The sequence below is a fragment of the Aotus nancymaae genome, unplaced genomic scaffold, assembly GCF_030222135.1.
Source record: "Aotus nancymaae isolate 86718 unplaced genomic scaffold, 86718_ANA_hifiasm-v0.15.2.pri h1tg000072l, whole genome shotgun sequence".
NCBI classification, from domain to species: domain Eukaryota; kingdom Metazoa; phylum Chordata; class Mammalia; order Primates; family Aotidae; genus Aotus; species Aotus nancymaae.
In genome coordinates this window covers 17,353,230-17,378,658 of record NW_026988487.1, presented here as the reverse complement: position 1 = coordinate 17,378,658, position 25,429 = coordinate 17,353,230, and the positions used below count along the sequence as shown (strand labels likewise).

General features: G+C 37.2%; 1 protein-coding gene across 8 annotated transcripts in view; it reads right to left on the bottom strand.

Annotated features, from left to right (window-relative positions):
- Positions 1-1,687: 1,687 nt before the first annotated feature.
- The window catches only part of ZNF207 (zinc finger protein 207), a 32,550-nt gene continuing 8,808 nt past the window's right edge, over positions 1,688-25,429 (bottom strand). Inside the window, exons 3-15 of one of the 8 annotated variants that reach the window (XR_002478368.2) lie at positions 24,024-24,162; positions 21,887-22,054; positions 21,686-21,761; positions 21,137-21,184; positions 19,374-19,444; positions 17,424-17,581; positions 16,153-16,245; positions 14,915-15,157; positions 13,775-13,934; positions 13,448-13,631; positions 13,148-13,230; positions 10,107-10,161; positions 1,688-5,966 (exon numbers count right to left, since the gene is read on the bottom strand). Coding sequence is in view for 1 of the 8 variants with exons in the window: in XM_012449256.3 (XP_012304679.1) it covers positions 13,471-13,631; positions 13,775-13,934; positions 14,915-15,157; positions 16,153-16,245; positions 17,424-17,581; positions 19,374-19,444; positions 21,137-21,184; positions 21,686-21,761; positions 21,887-22,054; positions 24,024-24,162 (1,317 nt within the window). In the remaining 7 variants the exon portion in view is untranslated. Of the gene's footprint in view, positions 5,967-10,106; positions 10,162-12,779; positions 13,632-13,774; positions 13,935-14,914; positions 15,158-16,152; positions 16,246-17,423; positions 17,582-19,373; positions 19,445-21,136; positions 21,185-21,685; positions 21,762-21,886; positions 22,055-24,023; positions 24,163-25,429 lie in introns of those variants that run through there. The other 7 variants (XR_010339138.1, XR_010339136.1, XR_010339137.1 and 4 more) reach the window with 7 other exon arrangements.

The window sequence follows — 25,429 nt, the reverse complement described above, 5'->3', positions numbered from 1 at the left end:
GTCAGTTATTTTTATGCCAAGAATCCCAACACCCCAACTTTTAGAGGAAATATATATCCCTTATCTGGTATTCAAGGACCTTTACACTTTAAGACTCAAATGACTTTATCTCATTTATAACTTTCCTTCACATGGGTTTCCCCGTTTTTTTTTTCTCAATTTGTCCAAATCCTAACAATCCAAGACCTACTTCACCACCATTCCTGAGATCACAGAGATGAAATACGCTTTCTCCAAATTTTACTTCGAGGGCATTTTCACTTTCTTGTTACCAATTTATCCTCTTTAGACTCTTGAAGAGACTTATTTTTTGCCTCTCAGTGTCTTACTTGATCTCCAACAAACATTTCCTAAATAAGTCTTCACAGATTAGGTGGAGACTAAATGATGTCCAAAAAGAAAAAAAAAAAAAAACCTAACCCACTGTATTTCCAATCTTTTCCTTGAGTTGGGGGTCTCACTGTTGCCCAGGCTGGATGGAGTGCAGTGGCACCATCACGGTTCACTGTAGCTTTGAACTCCTGGCCTGAAGCAATCCTCCCACCTCAGCGTCAGTTGCTGGGTTTACAGGTATGAGCCACTGCACCCGGCCATCACTTTTTTTTTGCTTTTTGCCTTTTCCTGTGTTTCTCACATTCAAGAGGGCTAGCATCTTCTAACTTCTCCAATGATTGTCAAGTCACAGTAAGTCACTACGTCAGTTATTCTTGAGATGTCTGGTGCCAGGTTCTTCTTGCCTTCTAACTGATCCTCATACTGCCCACCATCCCACCCTGCCCCACTGCCAAACAACTTAGGATAACCTGTTAATCAGAAACCACATATTACTCACCAGCTCCAAGTTCTTCAGGCTTCATTAGAATGACACTCAAACCACGGTCCATTGTGTGACTTGCCATCTTTCTCTACAATCCCCACTCACCTTACATAAACACACACCCATCCCATACACCATTCAGGCCTCATTTTTTGTTCAAGATGTTATGCTTTCTGCACATCTACTGCCTGAAATACTGTTACCCAATGAGACTTTGTGCCAAGGCTGGCTTCTTAAATCCTTAGTTCCAAAGTCTTTATTCAGATGTATTTCTTCTCTACTATATGCAAAGGATAATATCCAGGCACACTGTGGGCATTCATATGTATTTGCTAAATAAAATTTTTTGGTTCTCAGTAACTGCCTGCTCCCACCATTTCCCATGGTCTGACAAGGTTAGCCCAAATGTATAGTGTGTTAGTTGTTTCAAGTAAACATACAGAAAATACTGAACACTTACAAAGTGCCAGGCCAAATTCTTCTCATATATTAACTTGTTTCTCACAAACCTAGGAAACTTATGACTACCACTGGAGCAGTAACTTGTTCCAAGACATGTAACTAATAAATGATAGAAAAGCAAAGATTTGGTTGCAAGCTCTAGTCTTATGCTTACTCTAAACCAGTTTCTTCTGGCTCATCTACCTATCCAACCTCAACACTATATCACATACAAAATGTCCACACTAAGTGTGTTCTTTTACCCCTTACTTTTCCCCCTAGACATTCTGTATTTAATAAAAATAATTCTTCCTTACAGTTCCCAGGATACAAAGAAAACTTCTCGGGACAACTGATACATATCATTATTCCTTCTCAATATAAATTGTTCTGGATAAAAATTTAAAAAATGGGCTCAGACAAGTATCATAAATAATAAATTAAAGATTTTATTCATCTTTGTAGATAACAAGCACTCAAAGGTTTGTTAATGAGTCAAGGAGGTAACTAACCATCTCCTCCAAACAAAGAGGCTCTTAACACAGAAGCAAAAATCTATCCACTTTTAGATGAAGACAAACTAAAAAATAAGACTTCAGATATGGAAATAAAGCACCATTTTTCAAATGGTAGACCTGGCTTACTTAAAGTAAACAACCCCAGACCATCTGAAAAAGAAAAACATTTCAAGGCCCCTTGTGAGTTCTAATACAATTACATGGCTACATATAAGGAACATGTCTCTCTCTGAACCACTAATAGATAAAAATTATACAGATATACATGTAAATGTAGTCTTCCATTTCATTTTTCATTTGCACAAGCTTCCAGCTATTTAACCAGATGACAGATCAAAGTGACAGAAGGCACTAGTATTATTCGTGTAAGAACTTTAGTGAGCTCATTTACTTACATTAAAAATTATGCAGGCTGGGTGCAGTGGCTCACACCTGTAATCCCAGCATTTAGGAGGCCAAGATGGGCAGATCACAAGGTCAAGAGTTCGAGACCAGCCTGGCCAAAATGGTGAAACTCCGTCTCTACTAAAAATACAAAAATTAGTGGGCCTGGTGGTGGATGCCTGTAATCCCAGCTATTCAAGAGGCTGAGGCAGGAGAATCGTTTGAACCCAGGAGGCGGAGGTTGCAGTGAGCCAAGATTGTGTCACTGCAGTCCAGCCTGGGCGATGGCGAGACTCTGTCTCAAAAAAAAAAAAAGTTTTTAAAATGCTATCAGTCATGATTTTTCTTTAGCTAAATCATTTAATGATATATATAAAATAACATTTATTATGCCTTGTTCAGGACCGCCTTACAATCATATATCCCTCCTCTGACTTATTCTTCACATAATCCCTTGTCAGTAAAAGTGAAGCCTAGAGATTGACCTGAGAGGTCTCTTTACTAACGTTTGGGATCTTGTACTACTTCATAAAATAATGCTTACTCTAAACCACTATAGACTATTTTGGAAATAAATGGGCTTTTTCCTCATAAATAATCAATTACTTCCTGGGGTAGCAATTAAACACTTCACTTTAACCTTCATTTATTATCACTTTATTATTAATATAACATCCCAGGGAGCAGACTCCCAAATTTCATCACCTCTTCTCTCTTAATTTAAAAACTGCTTCCATGCAAATCAAGCATTGGCTTAAAATCACTTTATTATTATTAACTGATTCCTCTAATATTCCAGAAAGAGCACAAGATTTTTTCCATTTTTGATAGCGGCCTATTGTCAGTTTTAACTGGAGCTGAAAAACAGAAGACTTAAGTAAACTGAAAGCCATCGTCAAGTTTTAAAAAGGGACATTAAAATAATTCTTCTTGAAGATATTTTCTTTAACAGCCATTTATTTCTACCCTGCAAAAAGCTTGAAATATAAAATTAGTATTTAAAGCATCATACCAAAAAAAAAAAACCCAACCCAAACGAGTAAGGTACGTTCCAATTTAATCTTTATGCACACAAGTTTGTAAAAAATGTTAGACACATATACATTAAGTCGCAAAAATAATTATTGCTCACTTTTAAACATTATCTTAACACTATGGAAATTTGGCTACTTACTCTCATCGCTATTACATGCACTTAAAGTTACATACTTACCAAATTTTCACTGTCTGTTTATTCCTGCTAGGAAAGGACACAGTTCCTTAGAAATTTACTTCATTTTAAATCTTAAAGACACAAATTGAGGGTCCATACGTTGTTTAGTGCTTATCTAGAAGAATGCATTGCCACATCACATACTCAGATATCAATTTTCAGATTTTAGAAAACTATCATTGTTCATACTAAAAAGCATTTAGTTGAGTTTATTAGTTTACAAGGATCACAGCAAGAAATAAAATGTAAAAACACTCTTAGCATATGCTGATTTTATCTAGGATGTAGCTAAAAACTAGAAGGAAAAAAATAACCCATGTGTTACATATACCAAGGCTAAATAAACCAGGGCATAAAGTAGTTAGAAATAGAAGCTAATTTTCACTGGTATATGTGGTCTCGGAAATCAGTATTTCTAACTCCAATTTTTCATGCAGGGTTAGAGTGGCTTAAAAACTTTTGAAATTTTTAAGCCTCTCAAAGAAACCCTGTAAGTAACTGGTCTGCAGGAAGAATTTTGGTAAACTCTTTTCCCACCCGAACTCCAGCTGTTCATGAATCACTGCAACAGCTTCAACAAGAACAGAATGAAGTTTTGGTATTTTAATTTTACACCAATGCAATGTCTCCAAAGCACTGAGAAAAATCCTTTGGCTGCCAACTAAAAAGAAAATGTTTAAGAACTTTCTTGAGGCCGGGCGCGGTGGCTCACGCCTGTAATCCCAGCACTTTGGGAGGCCGAGGCGGTGGATCACGAGGTCAAGAGATCGAGACCATCCTGGTCAACATGGTGAAACCCCGTCTCTACTAAAAATACAGAAAATTAGCTGGGCGTGGTGGCACGTGCCTGTAATCCCAGCTACTCAGGAGGCTGAGGCAGGAGAATTGCCTGAACCCAGGAGGCGGAGGTTGCAGTGAGCAGAGATCGCGCCATTGCACTCCAGCCTGGGTAACGAGCAAAACTCCCTATCAAAAAAAAAAGAACTTTCTTAAATACTAGTTTTAAATAAAAACATTTATTCCTTCTCACCAAAATGAAGTAATTTATGTGTTACAAGTTTTTGTATTTAGAGTCTGTTAAGTGAAGATCAGAAAAAAGTGAACTAGGATTAATAGGGAAATGCCAGGTGGTAAAATAATCATTTTCTAATATTCTTGATTCAAGCAATATCCAAAGACATGTACAAATTCAGATTGCTCACCTCTTTAATCAAAGTGTTCTGTTTCAGTTAATTTTAGTAGGTAAACTTATGATACATAAAAGTATAAAACAGTACTCACCAGAAAGGCAGCTTTAAAGAGATGGTTTTAAGGAAAACCATTTCCACTGTTATCTACGCCATTTCATATACAGATTAAACTGTGAAAGGCAATGAAACTTAAACCCTTGTGCAATTTTACATTAAAAAACAAGTGGATATCTTGTAAGATATATTTTATTATCAGTTGATAAATCCACGTTTTAAAATTTCAACAATATGCACAATTTCCATATAAAGATTATCTGTTTTCACAATGGCTAATCACCATCTAGCTCAAGAGGAGTGCAAGATGGACTAGTTTTATGGCTAGATCGTCTCAAATCAGACATCACACAAGGTGAAAAGGAAGAAGCCATATATCCTACTATCGGATTAGGATGGTTCAAGCTTACAAAAATTAGAAATTAACTTGTATGCTTTATACCTCCCTCCTCAGTGCTTTACGTTTGTGTCAACCTAAAAGCACAATATTTAAAGATTAAAGGAAATCTTTCAAGGATGGTTCAAACAATGAACTTGGGTAGAATAAAAAACTAAAAATGTTGAAAATACCTTCCACAACCCATTGTGTTACCAATGCCCCTCAAAAGTGTTACATGAAGAATCTAGCTACGTTTCTTGATGGATAGTCAGCTTTCATTTGAATATTAAAAAGGTATCTTATTCTTAGTTCAAAGTAAAATGAACTCACACAGGTACACCAACAGGATACGTTATAATTTACCAAAAAAAAGAACAAAAAAATGAGTACTTGTATTTACAAGTGTTGCTAAAAGTATTTAAGAACAAAGCATTATAAAAACATATTCTAGCTTATGATTGTACACCACTTATCATTTCTAGATGTGAGGAAACTTGCCTTTTTTCTTAGGTTGATTCATACGGTAAAAAGTTAAAAGGTGAATGAGAGAACTCCATGAAATAGCTTAAGTAAAAGACCCCGGATTCAAAGCCCTGAACTCCATATCATTCATCAACAAGGGCATAGCCAACTTTAACTCACTGTCTTTTCCTTTTATGGACAATGTGTCTACTTAGGTTGAACCACAAAGAGACAACAAAGGAGCAGTATTACACCTTTATTACAACTGGGGTTAGCAAACCTAGATCTACTTTGGCCCAATATTGAGTGTTGTTAAGTGTCCAATGGATCTATTATTAGTTATACTCACATTTAAGTAACTGCACAGCTTTCTTCCTTGTGTGAGTTATATGGATATGTTTGAAAAAAATAGGAACATCAGGTACTTACAGATTAAACTAACCTGTACTGGCAGGGCTGTGGGATTTTTCTTCTCTACCAGTAAGTAGCAAATGCTGAAATTCTGCTGCTAGTTAACAAAAACACAAATTGTATTAAACTGAGGAGTTCAATCCATAGTTTAAAAAGTCAATGTGCATTAAATTTCCTCAGAGCCTGCTATACATTTAAAACTTTTCCCTAATTTTTTTTTTTTTGTACAAAAGTTACCTTACATTGGTTATTTAGAATGAGCTAATGACACTGAAAATCTCTTGGACACATCTCAATCTTATAAACTATGTTTTCCAGTATGTGAATTGTGACGGAAATTTTGATTACTCCAAAAAGGGGATGAGCATGTATCTTAAACATGTAATAGTTTCTAAATTTAAATGACTATGTAGACACATCCCCAAAGACAAGCAATTTTTAAAAGCTTGTAATTCAACTTTCACAAAAATTGTCACATCAGAAACTATCAATTTTTAAAACATGTACCGAGAAGCAAATCCTATTGTTTCTCCTTGAAGTACCTAATAAGCTAATAGGTAAAAGGGGGCTTTGCTCAATAACTAGATGTTCCATATCTTTTCTAACTCAGACTTACAGTAACTGTAATTACTCTTCCCTTGCTCCACTTGGTTAAGCAGCCTCATTTTATTGGTAAAGACTGGGAGATGATGTTGCAAATCTTTTTTTTGACCTCTGTGATTGCTGAACTATTTATGAATAAAATTTTAATTAGAAGCTACATTAATATAAATGATATGGTGAGACCTCAGTAACAAATGCAAACCATGATCAAGAATGCTGTTACTTTTCAATACATTTAAGGTTCTTAAGTCAAACAACACCTCCCAAATAATCACTATTGACCTATGTGTAGTATACTGGGATAACATTCTTCATTTTTATCCAAGTTGTCCATCAATGAACTTCACTGTCAGTTCCTCAGACTTAACCAGTCGTGAAGGAATACAGATTCAACCATAATGGTAAAATGCAAACCAACCAACCCAGACACTAAGAATGTCAGAGGGCTTAGAAAATGCCAATGAAGGACTTAACCTTTTTACAAACAGCACACATTACTGAGGCTGTGCCGTATCACTACCTTACAGAATAGGTGGGGTCCAAGTAATCAACCATTAAGACACAGTTTACTCACACATACCTCCTCTAAGGTTATTTTGATCAAAATTAAAACATATACACAAACATTTTCATAACCGATTGTATGCCTCCTAAAGAACCTAACCATCAAAGTTTCCATCTAATGAGCCAGTCTGGATTTATAATAGTGTCCAATTTGCTTCATATAGGAATAATTCAAATTGGCTTCAGTGAAGACCTATCTCCTTCAGACTACAAATTTCTGCCTTAATATGACTACTACATTCTGCTTAGTAAAATAAAGACATTTTCTCCTGAGAATACATGAGACTAATTGAAAAGATTTTTAAAGAGAGATGATTCAGATTTTTCAAACTAATTTAGGTCCAAACTATTACTTTCCAGAGTTAGGAAGAAAATGAAAAGCTCTTCCTTTTGAGATTAAAATATCCAAAAATGTACAGAGCCAAAAGCAAGAAAAAAAATAGTACTTGTTTAAAGCAATTATTTTCTGAGCCTTACTGAAGAAATGTTTTTTCAAATGTTCCTTTAAAAGTTCATCTATTTTTTAACAAAAAATGCCAGGTAAAAAAAATAAAAAAGATAAATGTTTTTTTGAGATAAACATTTGGAAAAGTTGGATATATTTAGTTACTGGGAAGCTCAAACTGAAGTTCTACTTTCTCCATTTCCTACATATTGGTTTGAATTAGATCCATAACAGGGTGTCTAAGAACTTAAGATATTAGTTTTGAAAATTCAGCACTAATCACAAAATTATGAATACCCATTGTGTACATGACCCTATATACAACATCATTAAGTGCTTCTTATTTTGTCAAGAAACATCACACAGAAAAGTCAGATGATTTCTTTGAAATAAAAACAAAAGGTTATTATTTAAACAATTCAATGAAATTAAAATACTGAGAAAGGGTTAAAAAAAGAAGTAAACTTCACTGTCATGAGATAGTTAGCAGAAGTGGGGGAATGTTTACTTATAAAACTCTGCCCTATAGCCAGTAGCCTTACAACTAAATCCCCTTTTCAAAGGACTTTTCCATAAAAGTTACAATGAAGAGCAAGTAAATTTCATTTTGGAGTAACACAGAAAGATTACTCAGTATTAGGTCAATAACTACAGCATTTAAGAAAAGACATACATGTCTGTATAAATTTTAGGATATCTACTTCTAGGGTGCATGTCAACTTTCATCAGCTTACTCAAACAAAATTTTGGCTCAGTTAAAGCAGTGACTTCAATATTTTCTTTTGTTTGCCAAGTTTTACCAGTGGATGTTACAGATACCTAAAAACTACGTAATTATCAAAATCTTATTTGTCTGAGTCACAGAAGTACCACACACACACACACAAAAAAAATCAAAGGAACTCTCTCTTATTTATCTATATATATTACCTTCAACTAATTATGCCATTGCTAAATTCCTCCCACCCCCAGTACTCAAGCAGATAAATCGAGCCTGTTATTTCCAGCACATTTTTTCATTGTCACCATCAGAATTAAGACAAACAACTTCTAAAGATTTCAGCATATTAGGGGATGGTAGGTATGAGAGAAAACAGATCTCTAATTAAGGGCTCTTACATGTTGATTGCTGAAGTTATAAAATAGTCCAATGGAATATTTTGTAATGGAAGCAACAAAATTCTTTCTTTAAATATTAAAATCCTTTTATATCATTTAGTTACAGTGAAAAACATGTTATTATTAAGCAGGTCAAAATCTGAAATTCATTTAATGTATATTTTTTCTTTAGGCTTCCAAGAATGAAAACCATGTATAAACAATTCCAGGTTTGCTAAATGTTATACTGTTTGTTCACTGTTACTGCTCAGAGTAAACTGCTATCTGGATGGAATGGTGGCTCAAACAAAAGAAACAAAAATAATTCAGGTTTGCTTTTGGCCTCTCTTCCAGTTCTGTAATTATCTCCTACAACACACACACACACACACACACACACACACACACACACACACACAACTTTTCTCACCAAATAAAAGCAAATTTTAGTTGGAAACTAATGTGGATACTTTTCACATGTGCATAAAACACAGTTCAGTAAGGCTGAAAATGAACCTCAAAATAATCACTCCAAAACCATAGTTTAACATACTTTACCACATCATCAGGTATCAAATTTCAGTTTGGAGACCTGAAAATCAGTAATCTATCCATACTAAAAGGTCTATAACACCCAAATTCTCTTGTTGTATCAACTGTATGGTCTATACCCCCACATACACAAGCACACACATAGACACCACCTTCCCACCTTTACAGGGCTCTACATTAACATTTGCTCTAATGTGGTGAGGCTTGAAAATATCTTTAAAAATCAAGCATTTCCAGATGACCTTTAGCCTTAACATTCAATGCTAAGTCTGTGATTAAGAATGCAGATTTTGAATAGGCGAGGTGGCTCACGCCGATAATCCCATCACTTTGGGAGGCCGAGACAGGCAGATCACCTGAGGTCAGGAGTTCGAGACCAGCCTGGCCAACAGGGCGAAACCCCGTCTCTACTAAAAAATACAATAACATTAGCCAAGTGTGGCTGTAAGCGCCTGTAATCCCAGCTGCTTGGGAGGCTGAGGCAAGAGAATCACTTAAACCCAGGAGGCGGAGGTTGCAGTGAGCCAAGATCACTGCACTCCAGCTGTGGCATTTCCAATGATTAAACTTATCCTTGAGGTTAAATTTAATAGTTTACAGAGAAAATAAAACCAGTAAGATTTTCCTAGACGTGTAAGCAGAAAATCTGAAACATTTCATGCCTCCAAATCAAAAATATCAAATTTCATCAATTTACTAAAGTTCAATATAGTAACCCAAGCTTTACTGAAGCTGTTTATTATGTAACACAAAGCAAATTACATAAAATTGCATATGAAATACTTAATGTTTATTAACACCACAGTCAAACGTGAATATTAATATAGAGCCTTCTCTGCCAAAAGAGTATAAAAATCCTAAGTTTAATTAAATTTAGGGGCCTTCACCAAACTTGCTGCAAGTTTGGGGACATAAATATCCAACAGCCATAAAGCTGTGAAAGCCCCTATAAGGAATAAAATAAATCCCACTTGCCTCAGACTGAACAGGGCAACACTGAGACTCAGCCTCAGCCTGTCCTATGGCAGGGCTATAGGAAGAAGAAAATTTTAATTTTAGAAAAACAGTTCCCAATTAATTTAAAAGACATGCATTAATTTTATTTTTTTAAATCCCAATGATCAAGCAAGCAAAAGGAGCAGCTTTGTTTTTAACTACTGTTCACTACAATTCCATTCTGAGTCCGTACTTATTTTTGTTGGGGAATCCCCCTCCCCAATTAACTAAGTTTAATTAAGGTGAGTCTAAGTTGAAAATATATAACTTAGTGGAACAAAGTACAGTAGGAATATTTTATTCATACCTAATGGCAAATATGTGAGAGACTACTAAAATACTGAGTATTCAAATCAAATAATTCCAGCAGCCACTCAGTTAATCCTCACCTGCTGTGGTCTTGTTACTGCTACACAGTATGAAAATTTATACAATAGAAACTAGTGCCAGACAAAATGTTCTCTTGTTTTTCTAAAAGGGGTGGATGTAAGTAAGGTAGAGCCAAAGCTGCCAGCCCTACTAACCTTACAACTTCCTTAATTATGGCAATCACAATGCCTGCCTGAATTATCAAGTCCCAAAAGTCGTCTTCAGTGAGGGCAGTTGGCATTCACTTTGACTCAACTTCATCTATTACTAAAGGAAGGTTGAGTTAGAGTTAATTATATGAATGTAATTTGCTCTACTCATGATTCAACCACACTATGGACCCCAGAAGCATTGAGATAAAAGCTTTCTAGAAGCTTAATTATGCTTGGATGCATGCAAAAATTACACCTCAAATATATTAAATGGGTACACCACCTATGAGTCTATAGCTACAAACGCAGGAACTCATGAGCTTAAGTTTTATGTGCTAAAGCCTAACACTTTCGATTAATTTTTAATTAGAATTCTATCCCATATTTAAAAGTTCTATTTTTGCCCATCAGACCTATACAGAGAGCAAAAAACATTGCTATAAAGTTATCAGCCTTCTTTGCATAAAATGCAAATAAAGCTTCACATAATTTCTGAAACAGCTCTACTAACCCTTTTGCAGTTTGTCCACAACCCTGTACATGAAATTCTTGAGAATTTGGGAGAGCATCCCTTACTTAATCACACCATTTTTATCTTAAAGATTTTCAACAGAATTTTTCTTTGGCAGTATATTAAGTGTGCTGCCAAATAAAGAAGTGTGTACTAACTTTGAAACCATTTAGGTAGGCAGAGGTTCAGAAGGGAAAGTGGTTTAGGACTTGGCAACTGGCAGAAGGAAGAAATAGATTCTTGGTGAAACATGGACATTTTATTTTAAAGCTATGAAAAATTTTGTACTGCTATGGTACCACAAAGCACAGGAGCTGTAAAATCATTGAAGCCAAATAATCAGATATTTTATTTTTTGACAGAGTCTCGCTCTGTTGCCCAGGCTGGAGTAAACACAGCTCACTGCAGCCTCGACCTCCTGTGCTCAAGTGATGCTCGCCTCCCTCAGCCTTTCAACTAGCCAGGACCACAGACCCACAGTAACATGCCTGGCTAATTTTTAAATGTTTTGTAGAGTTTTGCCATGTTGATCAGGCTGTACTTGCAATCCTCCTACCTCAGCCTTCCAGAGGGCTGGGATTAGAGGTATGAGCCACCACTCCCAGCCAATATGAGGTAAAACAGCATTAGCTTTATAATATTTGCAATGTCTCGCTTAAATGTATGACTTTTACCTGTCACATAAATATGAACTCTTCTGTGATGGCTAAATCACTTTTCAATATATTTTCCTTCAAAGCTAAAGCCCTTTTTTCTTACAACTTCAGAGTTCATGTCTTTTATCTATACCTTCACAGGAAAGTTACAAAGAAATGTTACCATTTTCTTAGCAACCTTAGCTTTATAATGAGAAAAACTCAACTTGAGTTCATTATATTAATATTTTGCATAGGTTATTTGATACCTAAATAGTCATAAAACTACCCTGCAAAAGTAAAGATCAGAAAAACAGATCCCAAAAAGGTCAACAAGAGCTAGTTCCAACACCAAACATTGAAAAGTAGTCATCTCTACAGAAAAGCTCTCTGTAAGAACACAACATTCAAAATTTCCAAGGATAAAAAGTTGCACTTATAAGGCCATCTAGGCTTAATAACAGAAGGTACTCGAACGAATAATGTAATCTTCCAGGATCATAATAAAGTTAAAAACTGCCAATCCATCTGTTAACCATCCCAACAGAGACACATTCAGATTCTTAGCATTATACTTAGAATAATTTATACCAACCCATTAGCAGCACAAGAAGCTATTACTGCATGCACCTAAGCTTCTAGAATTTTGCACCTGAAAAGCTTCTGAGGTCCATGCAGTATTGAAGTCTCAAAAATAATCAAAAGAAAATGAATGGGTCTGGCACTAGGCTCTAAATATCTTAGCAGGAAGGAAAAAGTGTTAACATTTACATTTTAAGTATCTATCACACCTGATGTGTACTGACACCAAAGAGGGTGGAAAGGTGATTAAAGATTTTCATATCCATTATGTAATGACTCATATATCTGAGTTTTTCTGTTAACTGAAGCATTAACATACAACTCTACATACACTATTCAGTTTAAACATGCAGCTAAGAAATAACCTACAACTCAAAGACAGAATCCAATGATATATCAAAACTGCATTGGTAACTATGTATTTTATTATGTGGACATCTACTGTGGCATGCATCTGTACAAACCTTTCAGGCAGTGGTCCACAGCTGGGTTATGAATAAAAAGGCATAAATTTTTCTCTCATTTTATTACAATGAAGTTTAACAATACAGAAAAGTCACATGACCTTGGTGGGTCAGATTTCTTAAACCCTGCAACATGAGGAACTCTAAATACATTAAATATTGTTACACATTCAGACTTCCAATGTACAAGTACTTGGAAACAGTTACAGCCCTCACCAAGCTAGGTTGGGGACATGAAGTCCAACAGCATCTGAAATGCTGTGAAGGCATAACTTTACAAATAGCAATGTAAGCTTACAGAACTTGCCTTTAATAAGGTGGTATGTTCATGTAATTCCAGCGCCTTCACAATTTAACGAACCAAATTTACTATACTTCACTTCTAAAAACCTAGATGAAACATGAAAAAGAAGCCATACAGTATAAATTGCAACTTCAGGAAAAGTTCCTGCTTTATTATTCCAAATAATTTTTCCCATGTAAAATAAATGTCCAATAGTTCCTGGTATGTGGTAAGATAATGTTTGTTAAAGTCACAATGAAGCCTTATTGACGGAAGCTTGGCTATATAAACAGCACAAGTTGGGAAAACGTTTAATCTCCAAACCTATTAGACTGGATGAAGTAAGATCAGTAACGGCCACCTTGCGACATTACAGGAGGTCTCATTCCCATCGGAGGTCGAGGAGGCCCACCCTGGTAAGGGGGCACCATCGGCGGTCCCTGCCCATATGGGGGCATAGCACCAGGAAGGTATCCTGGCATGCCTTGATGATGACCACCATACTGACCTAAAAAACAACAATTTCAAACAAAAAAATTGATTGTTATGCGCTGTACTTTTTAAATGCAATGTATATTACAAATGAATTTAATATTTTATGCATTAACTGAGAAAATCTACTAAATATGATAAACATAAAAAGAGGAATACCATGAGGTGGCATTGGGGGTCTCATTCCTTGTTGCTGTGGGATGCCTGGCTGTGGTGGCATCATACCTCCAATTGGTCCAACTGGTGGATTACCGATGGGGGCCTGTCCTGGCCGAGGAAGATTACGTTGATATTTAGGTAACTGTGCCCTTCTCTCTTCCTGGGAATAAAAATAAGCACAAGGTTCAATACCTGAATGCAGAGTTGCATCAAACTTAAAGGAATGCATCTAAAATCTTGTAACGTTAAGAGTAATTTTCAAACATTTACCCTTACTCCCCAACTATTTAGTTTTCCCAAACCAACCAATCCAACTGCTTAAACTCTATATACCTTAAAACTTCACCTATTTGTAAACTTGAAGCCTGACTAACAACTTTCCAGGAATTACAAATTGCTTCAACAAGAAACTATCTAATGAAGTATTGTTATTAACATTCCTTTTTTTTCTCCCCCGAGACAGTCTTGCTCTGTTGTTCATTCTAGAGCGCAACGGTGCAATCCTGGCTCACTGTAACCTCCGCCTCCCAGGTTCAAGTGATTTTCCTGCCTCAGCCTCCCTAGTAGCTGGGATTACAGGCGCCTGCCACCATACCTGGCTAATTTTTGTATTTTTAGTAGAGATGGGGTTTTACCATGTTGGCCAGACTGGTCTTGAACTCCTGACCTCAAGTGATCCACCTGTCTTGGCCTCCCCAAAGTGCTAAGATTATACGTATGAGCCACTGTGCCTGGCCATTATCAACATTCTAAATATTGACTTTATATTAAAATTAATTCCTTTATATGGGACTTAGGAGATCTACAGATTCTACTTCACACTTAACAGTTCTTCAATTAATATATGCAAATTTGTGTTTAACTAAAATAATTTTTAAGAGAGTTAAGAACCTGACTTACTGTCTTCTTTTAGGAACAGTCTGGAGGAAGGGGAGAGAAAACATCTAAGACCAAAACGTGCAATATCCATCCACTTTAAGTACTTTGTGATTTCTTAAGAATTAGAATGGCAAAAACCACTTAGTAAGCATTAAACCAGATCACAGACCATGTGAGTACAAAGTAACACTTTTCAAAGGGACAAATTGCTATAATGGCTTTAAATCAAATGCTGCTAGTAGAAAACTGAAAAGAACTTACCAGGGATATATCCTCATCTGGATGGATCAACTTACTGGTTGCACTGGTTGTTGTAAGTGTAGCAGGCTTACTTGTTATTGAAGCTGCTGGTTTAGCTGCAGTACTATTTGTTGTACTAGTGGTTGAAGCTGTAGACTGTGTATAAGCAGGGAATGTAGGCTTTGGGGGTTCTGTAGTTGTTGCAGGGGTACTATTTAAGGGTTTGAAATCTGTACCAACAGGTCCCTGGACAGCTGCCTGAGCCTGTAAAATACAATACTTCATCAACAAAACTTCACAACCCAAAATTAAGTATATCTACAAACAGTTTAACTTAAGGCATCAACATTAAATAAAGGACCAAACTTTAAATGAAATTAAAACAAAGTTAACATGTGACAAACACTCCACAAAATTCAAGATAACCCATTAACAGTATCAAAAGATGCTGTGTTAAAGTCACATCCAGAACACAGCAGTGGAAATAAAACTGTATATTTAACTTGTTAGATGTCTTCTACCTCCTCACCAAAAATTAAATTTACAATGCTTTGTATTTATTCCAGACTACTGAAATACAGTATAACAGAATAACATGTGTTCTATTTTTACTGTTCTATTAATAGCTTAGTTGTTAATCTATCAAACAGCTAAAAAAAACCAAAACACTACAGAATATGAATTTAAACTCCAGTTACTAAGTATAACATGAATGACTATAAATGGTGACACATTAAAGATATGTCCTTTAGCAGTATTCTTTATATATTTATATAATCCCCTCCAAATTAACAATGGCTGGATAATTACCATAGACAAAAGGGTTAATTCAGTAGGATCTTTTAAAGTAACAAGTTATCAGTAACAAATGTGTTACTTTTCATAATACCACACATCTAAAACATGTAGACTAGGCCAACTTTTAGGATCAAAGCAGAGTATTAAATTTTCTTACATTAAATATGATGCATTAAACAGCATAAATCAAAATAGCTTAATCATGCATCAGGCTAACCATTGGCCACTATAATGCATTTACTGCTTACATGCTTTTAACCCTTTAGAACCACAAGAGTTTGGGGTACTTTTTTTAAGTACGAATTCAAATTTTCAAATACCATTTGACTTATATAGCATTAATTTTACTTTAAAAAATTAAACACAGTATATTTTTGGAAAAATATTCAGTTTTTAAGTAGGTCCAAAGGGTTAACTTATAAAGCCATTTTAACAATTTTAAACTGCAACTTCCTGCGTACTTGTGCTGTGCTAGGAAACAGAGCTTTAGAAGATGCAGACAGACTTTCTGAATTGGATGAAGCTGTACTTGAGCTTGTGACAGGTGTCCCCATCTGTAGCATAAAAGAAAGGAAACAATGAAAAGTCTCCAAACAAATGGGTCAAAATAAGCCATGTGGTAGACTTTTTAGATTGCATTTTTGTAAATGCAAAATTGAATGCAATCAAATGTCACTTATTTCAAAAGGCAGGAAGTTAATGCATTTACAATAAACAATATTAAAATATGAGCTTCAAAAAATTTTAATTCTATACCAATAAAACCTAGTTAACTAGTTTATTTTCTAAAACTACTGTGTTTTGCATTATTTCAAGAATACCTGAAACTGAGAATAGTGATGTATAAATACTGACACTTCAATCCAATTCTGTATCAATGATTCTCTACAAAAGACTTTTGTCCAAAGTTTTACATCTCTCAATACATAAAATTCCCACCCACCATAAAAGCTAGATTAATGTGCTTAATAAAAGGCACTTAAAGAAAATGCTTTTAATTTAGCACTCACAAACAGAAAACAATTTTTTAAAAATCTAACGGATAATCTAAAAAATAAAATGAGTAAACATACATCCTGATCTAAACTCTAAATAAATTAAATCTGAATCTGCTTATTTCTCAATGAAACAAGGAAAAAAGCCAAGGTTTTCACCATTATGTGCACACCATAGTAACAGAAGCGTCTTTCACTTATGCTTTGGAAAAAGTTTTAAAAGCTTTGAAAAAAGACCAATAAGAAATACAAGTGTGACTAGGTCAAAAGCCATTAAATGACACCATTTTAGCACAAGTGTAGCACTGTAGCTCATCACTGTTCCATACTAGAGGCAGAGCCTGACATGATTTGCTATAGTCTTAATTAAGGATGTTCATCTTTGGCTTTGATCTCATTCCATTCATCATTCAGTCAGTAAAGGAAGACCTCTAAACACCCCAGATATTAAACTTTCATTAGTTTAAAAAAAAACAAAAAAAGCTAAGAATATATACGGTTCACAAATACGAAAAAGTAACATACTAACTTTGGCTTCATTCATCCTTTTATGAGTAGAGGAAATCAGTGTATAAACATGGAAGTGGATAAGCTACCTTTTAGTATATTTAGTAAATTATATTAAAAATATTATAGCCAAAAAAAAATTGACCTTTGAGAATTTCAAAGCATTCTGTAAACAACTGCACTTTATCTTTAAAATATAAGTGCACTCCTTTTTAGGATTTTCACCTTACCTGTCCAGCACTGGGGAAAAGAGGCTTAGTAACTGGAGGCTGTGGAGCAGGTACAGTTGCTGTTGGTGCAGGTGGTCTATTAAGAATACCTGGAGCTGAAACAGCCTGCGCTTGGGTCATTGGAGGAATTCCAGGACGTGGAACAGGCGGGGGCATACCTGCAGAGAAGAAATGTTTGGGGAGACTAAGTCACTGAAAAATTTAGTGTAGGAAAAAACACTTAATTCTACACTACAAAGTTATTAATAATTAACTGCTCAACACCTCAATTAAGTCCAAGGAACTTAGGCATTTGCCCCATGCAACATTCTTGCCTCAAATTTTCCCTCTGTACTGCTTCAGAATTTTACAAAGTGGAAGATAACACTAGACCCTAATGCATGGGCAAAACATTTGGCAATTATGCTTACTGGTCCTACTGATTTAGCCAACTTCTTGTAATATATAAAATAATGATTTCAATCAACTACCAGGTCAGGAGTTCAAGACCAGCCTGGACAACATGGTGAAATCTCATCTCTACTAAAAATACAAAAATTAGCTGGGGGTGGTGGTGGGCATCTGTACTCCCAGCTACTCAGGAGGTTGAGGCAGGAGAATCACTTGATCCCAGGAGGCAGATTGGATGAGCTGAGATTGTGCCACTGTGCTCCAGCCTGGGCAACAGAGCGAGACTCCATATCAAAAAAAAAAAAAAAAAAAAAAAAAAAAAAGTGCAAGGCCAGGCACAGTGGCTCATGCCTATAATCTAAGCACTTTGGGAGGCCGAGGCAGGTGAATTAAGAGCTCAAGAAATCAAGACCATCCTGGCCATGGTGAAACCCCGTCTCTACCAAAAATACAAAAATTAGCTGGGCGTAGTGGCACGCGCCTGTGGTCCCAGCTACTCAGGAGACTGAGGTGGAAGAACTGCTTGAACCCAGGAGGCAGAGGTTGCAGTGAGCCGCGATGGCGCCACTGCACTCCAGCATGGCAACAGAGCAAAAAAAAAACAAAAAAAAAAAACAAGTGTGTGTGTGTGTGTACATATATATAAATATTATAATTTTTGTTTGTTTCTTTTCATTGACTGAGACAATAAATGGCTACACTATTTAATATAGTTTGTTTGGGGCAGGGCGCAGTGTCTCATGGCTGAAATCCTGTAGCACCGTGGGAGGCTGAGGCAGGTGGATCACCTAAGGTTGGAAGTTCGAGACCAGCCTGACCAACATCAAAAAACCCCGTCTCCACTAAAAATACAAAAATTGAGCCAGGCATGGTGGCACATGCCTGCAAACTCAGCTACTGAGGAGGCTGAGGTAGAATTGCTTGAACCCAGGAGGCAGAGGTTGCAGTGAGTAGAGATTGTGCCATTGTACTCTAGCCTGGACAAGAGTAAAACTCCTTAAAAAAAAAAAATCTTAACAAATACTAGTGTTCTTAAGTATATGAGATTCAGCATATAGGCCATGACTCACTTTGGCTGCTTTGAAACCTATCATCTATTTCAAACTTCAAAAAAGGGCCATGGTCGGGCTGGGCGCGGTGGCTCACGCCTGTAATCCCAGCATTTTGGGAGGCCAAGGCGGGTGGATCACGAAGTCAAGAGATCGAGACCATCCTGGTCAACACGGTGAAACCTCGTCTCTACTAAAAATACAAAAAATTAGCTGAGCATGGTGGCATGTGCCTGTAATCCCAGCTACTCAGGAAGCTGAGGCAGGAGAATTGCCTGAACCCAGGAGGCGGAGGTTGCGGTGAGCCGAGATCGCGCCATTGCACTCCAGCCTGGGTAACAAGAGCGAAACTCTGTCTCGGGGGAAAAAAAAAAGGTCCATATAACACTTAACACTTTGCAACTTAGGGAAATTTTTAAATTTCATTATACCAATGCCCACAAATGTCTAAAAAACTTAGAAGTAAAGTTTATATAAAACCTGTAAGAGGAAACTATCTAACATATCGTACCTGGTGGCATTCCAGGCATCAGAGGTGGTATTCCTGGTCCAGGTGGCATCATTCCACCCATTGGCATCATTCTATTAGAAAGCAAATTTCAAGAAATACTAAGTTAATGAACAGCATAAAGCATTAAAAAATATTCTGGCTAAAAGATTTGAATTTGACCGCTAATATTGAAATGAATCAAGCTGAAAGAACACAATACACTATAACAATCCTATCAAAATAAATACTCTAAAACCCAGCAAACTCTTTGGTTTACCAATAAAAGGAAAAAAAAAGTTGATAAAACATTTAAAGTCATTGAGAACAAATACACTCTCAATACGTACAAGAGGCCTCATCTAAAGTATGTGTAATTGGAAAGCAAAATCATGATTTTTTTCCACTTGGAAAATATCAACAGAGTATTAAATAAAAAGAAGAAATCTCTATTTTAGAGTTGTGTTGCATTTTGCAAAGATTGAATGTACCGTGTGAAATGAGAGTTTTTATTTGGCTAGGTGTGGCAACTCATGCCTGGAATTCCAGCACTTTGAGAGGCCAAGGCTCAAGGACTGCTTGAACCCAGGAGTTCAAGACCAGCCCGGGCAAAAAGTGAGACCTTATCTAGTAAAAAAAAAAAAAAAAAAAGTAAAAATTTTAAACACTAGCTGGGTGTAGTAGTGTGCACCTGTAGTCCCAGATACTCAGGGGGCTGACGTGGGAGGATCACTTGAGCCCAGAAGTCGAGGCTGCAGCAAGCTGTGATTGTGCCACTGCAATGTAGCCTGGGCGACAAGAGTGAGAGACCCTGTCTTTATACATATATATACATATATTTTAAGAGAAAGGAAATACAACTACCAAATTTAGAGACACTCAAAAGTAAATCCAGATGGCCTACTATTTACCATAGCTACCTAACACTAAACCATGACTTAAAAACACGACCCATTTATTTTTTTCCCCTAAAAGAGCTCACCTTCAAATCAGTGTCCAATTCACTTAAAAAAATGACAAAGGGGTCGATTTTCTTTTTAAATTTTTGTGAGTAAATTCAATTCCTGATTTAGAATTTTTATTAGAAGATTAGTTTCTATTGATAGATTTTATTAGGAAATTCCATTACAGGCCAGGCAAGGTGGCTCATGCCTGTAATCCCTGCACTTTGGGAAGCCGAGGCAGGTGGATCACCTGAGGTCAGGAGTTCAAGACCAGGCTGGCCAACATGATGAAACCCCATCTCTACTAAAAATATAAAAAATTAGCTGGGCGTGGTGGCGCATGCCTGTAATCCCAGCTACCCAGGAAGCTGAGGCAGGAGCATCGCTTGAACCGAGGCGGCAGAGGTTGCAGTGAGCTGAAATTGCACCACTACACTCCAGCCTGGGCAACAAGAGCAAGTCTTCGTCTCAAAAAACAAAAAACAAAAAGAAAAGAAAAGAAAAGAAAATTCCATTACATCCTATAATAATAAAGTATGTGATTTCACGAACATCTAGTCTTTCTTTCTTAAATACTAACCCTTATTATCAGGTCCCACTACTTTCAATACTTTAGAGAAAATCGCTACCCATTTGAAGTATGTTTAAATGGGTCTATTACTATTTCCTAAAAAGATGTTTTATTTTCCTCCTTTAAGAGACCTGTGCTAATCAGCTTGCAAGTTTTAGTGAGGAAGGTTAGAAAAGTTCTGAAGTCAACTGAATAGATACCATTAAACACACACATTAAAAAATGACATTATGATTATACCTCCTGAATTACATTATGAATGAGATGCTTACATGTTTTCACCGCAAAATGACTGGGTGTATTTTCTCTGATGATGCAATCTGTGAAAATGTATGACAAAATCAAAATCTAACTGTGATTTTCAAAATACAGTGGGAAAGTGTATTGTATACCTCTCACATCCAACAATATTTAAGTAAAAGTGATGGGCACAAGCACCTCATACTCATTTTTAGTTTTGATGCTTTGACAAATAAATCATTTACAGAGTTTGTCTGCTTCTTGTCGCAACTACAAAGTGTCACAGGTAGTTCTGAATCTAAGAAACTCAAATCTATACATAACCAACTACTTTAATCACAGCAAATGCAGTTGAAGTAGATGGTTGCTTACATATACCCTAAAACCCAAAAATCTATTCTTCAGAAGCAAATTCATATTCCTTAAATTTACTGGTTGATCCCTTTATTAGACAAGATTTATAGAGCCCATACCTTCTAGAAACAAAAAACCGAAAATAACATTTCATTCATATAACACCCAAACTGAAAAAGATCATTACTAGGCACAAGCCCACAAGACAATTAAAAGAATTTTCTTACCCAGGTGGCATCCCTGGCATAACTGGTGGCATTCCTGGCATCAGAGGAGGAACACCTGGCATTAATGGAGGTATGCCTACAAGCAAGAATTTCAATCAAAATAACAACAAATGTTAAAGAGTCAGAGTGAAGAAGGTATACTCTGATACAGTATAAATAAAGTCCTAAGAATGTCAGATTTTAAGCAATCTTATGTGCTACCTGGAGGCATTCCTGGTGCTCCTGGTACTGGTGGCAGTCCTGGCTGTGCCATGGGGGGAATATAACCTTGTTGAGGTTGAACAGGTTGTGGTTGAAATGAAGTTGAGGCTGCAGAGTCATCATCATCATATTCATCAGAATCATCTTGTTGCTTCTTTTTTTGACTTTCTGTTAAAAAAAAATTAATTCTTTCCATAGAGTAAAAACTAAAGTTGATTTACAACATTCAATATTTTAAAAATATGTATTTCGGTACAATTAGTTCATGAGATTTTTCTTCCCCCAAAATTCAATTAGTACTGTTCTATGTTCTTCAAATGTGTTTTGACCTTATGTTAAACAAGGTTAACATTCTTTCTGTCCCATAAAAGGTAAAATGATTATCCTAAATCAGTATTTTTTCTTTTAAATTTTTAGTAGACAGGGTCTTGCTCTGTGAACCAGGTTGGAGTGCAGTAGCACGAATGCAGCTCACTATACTCTCAAACTCCTAGGCTGAAGTGATCCTCCTGCCTCAATCTCCCAAGTAGCTAGGACTGCAGGTACATGCCAACCAGCCCTGTTTTGTTTTGGGTAAAGATGGGATCTCAAACTTTTGGCCCCAAGTAATCCTCCAGTCTCAGCAACCCAAAGCACTGAAATTATAGGGGTCTAGCATTTTCATATGCCTTAACACTTGCTAATTCTATGTGGAATTCAATTGTGAATAATAATATAACAGAATGATCCAAATGGTACAACTTAAGTACATATCTTCAAAAACAACTCAAATTTAAAATTCCGAATAAATCTATCATCTACCATTAAATTTTATCTATCTTATAACAAGCAATCAATCGATTCATCTAGACAGGGTCTCAATTTTGTTGCCCAGGCTGCAACTGGAGCATTCACAGCTCACTGAAGCCTCAACGCCCTGGGCTCAAGAGATCTTCCCACCTCAGCTGACACTACAGGCATGTGCCACCACGCCTGGCTAATTTTTCTATTTTTTTTTGTAAAGAGAGGGTGTCACTCTATGTTGCCTAGGTGGGTCTCCAATTTCTGGGCTCAAGCAATCTTCTTGTACTGCCCGCCCACAGTGCTGAGATTACAGGTGTGAGGCACTGCAACTACCTTACCACTAAATTTATAATTGAAAACAGTAACTCTGGGCTAAAGTGAGGCTGAAAAAAGAATATTATCACAAGGGGAGAGGCATGGTGGCTCACACCTACAATCCCAGCACTTTGGGAGGCCTTGGCAGATGGATTGCTTGAGGTCAAGAGTTTGAGACCAGCCTGATCAACATGGTGAAACCCCATTTCTACTAAAAACTAGGCCAGCTGTGATGACTCACATCTGTAATCCCAGCACTTTGGGAGGCTGAAGCAAGTGGATCACTTGAGGCCAGGAGATTGAGACCAGCCTAGGCAACATGGTAAAACGCCGTTTCTACTAAAAATACAACAAAAAAAATAGCTGGGCATAGTGGTGCACGCCCGAAATCCCAGCTGAGTAGCGGAGGCATGAGAATTGCTTAAGCCTGGGAAGCAGAGGTTGCAGTGAACAGAAATTGTGTCACTGCACTCCAGCCTGGCCGACAGAGCTGACCTCTGTCTCAAAAGAAATACAAAAATAAATAAAAACAAAATACAAAAATTAGCTGGGTGTGGTGGCACACACCTGTAGTCCCAGCTAGTCAGATGGCTGAAGCACAAGAATCACTTAAGGCTGGGCATGACAGCTCACGCCTGTAATCCCAGCACTTTGGGAGGCGGAGGCAGGTAGATCACCACTTGAAGTCTGCAGATCGAGACCAGCCTGGCCAACATGGTGAAACCCTGTGCCTACTAAAAACACAAAAATTAGCCAGGTATGGTGGTGCATGCCTGTAGCCCAACTCAGGAAGCCGAGGCAGGAATTGCTTGAACCTGGAAGGCAGAGGTTGCAGTGCACTGAGCCAAGATCATGCCCCTGGGTGACAGAGCGAGACAGACTCCATTTCAGAACAAACAAAAAAAACAAGGATCACTTTAAACCCCGGAGCCAGAAGATACAGAGAGCCAGGATCCCACAACTGTACTCCACCCAAGTAAGGTTCTGTCTCAAATGAAAAAAAAAAAAATGAAAAAAACCAATTTATTTCAATATTTACCTTGTGTTTTCTGTTCAAGAAGTCGTCGTCTTTCATCCATATCTTTTTCTGGAATACCCTCCATACCATATATTTCCAATTCTATGTCTGTTCTCCCAGGTATTGCATTTGGTACGGCATCTATTGTTTCTTTATGTACCTAACAACAACAATTTCCATTAGATAGAAGTCTTTTTTAAGAGTAATTCCAAATTAATCAAAGACCACTTGGTATGTTAAAAAAAAAAATCAATGTTCAGCTAGGTGTGGTGGCTCACGTCTGTAATCCTAGCACTTTGGGAGGCCAAGGCAGGGGATCACAAGATCAGGAGTTCGAGACCGGCCTGGCCAACATGATGAAACTGCGTCTCTACTAAAAATACAAAAATTAGCCAGGCATGGTGGTGCACCCCTGTAATCCCAGGTACTCTGGATGCTGATGCAGGGGAATCACTTGAACCTGTAAGGAGGAGGCTGCAGTGAGCCGAGATGGCACCACTGCACTCCAGCCTGGGCAACAGTGAAGTCTCCATCTCAAAAAAAAAAAAAAAAAACACACTTGGCTAGATGTCTAACATACAGTAAGCATTGAATAAACATTTCTTCAAGTTTACCAAATAATCTTGATTACTTGAATTATTAGCAATAACTAGTAGTCCTATCCAAATCAGAAATGTTTCAAGCGTGAATTAAGTAAAGATTAGGAAACAGCCTCACAATAAGAATTAGAATATAGCCAGGTTTGGTGGCACACGCCTATAGTCCCAGTTACTCAGAGGCTGAGGCAGGAGGAATGACTTGAACCCAGGAGGCAAAGGTTGCAGTAAGCTGAGATCACACCACTACACTCCAGCCTAGGAGACAGAGCAAGACTCCATCTCAAAAAAAAAAAAAAAAAAATTAGCTGGGGCCAAGCACAGTGGCTCGCTCATAGCTATAATCCCAGCACTTGGGAGGCCGAGGTGGGCGGATTACCTGAGGTCAGGAGTTTGACACCAGCCTGGCCAACATGGCGTAACTGTCTCTACTAAAAATACAAAAATTAGCCAGGCATGGTGGCGGGTGCCTGTAATCCCAGCTACTCCGGAGGCTGAAGAGGGAGAATCGCTTGAACCCGGGAGGGGGAGGCTGCAGTGGGCAGAGATCACACCACTTCATTCCAGCCTGGTCAACAGAGGGAGACTTTATTTAAAAAAAAAAGAGGCCAGGCTCAGTGGCTCAGGCCTGTAATCCCAGCACTTCGGGAGGGCAAGGCGGGCGATCACCTGAGGTCAGGAGTTCAAGACCAGCCTGACCAACATGGAGAAATGCCATCTCTACTAAACATACAAAATTATCCAGGCATGGTGGCACATTAGCTACTCAGGAGGCTGACGGAGAAGAATTGCTTGACCCTGGGAGGCGGAGGTTATGGTAAGCTGACATCG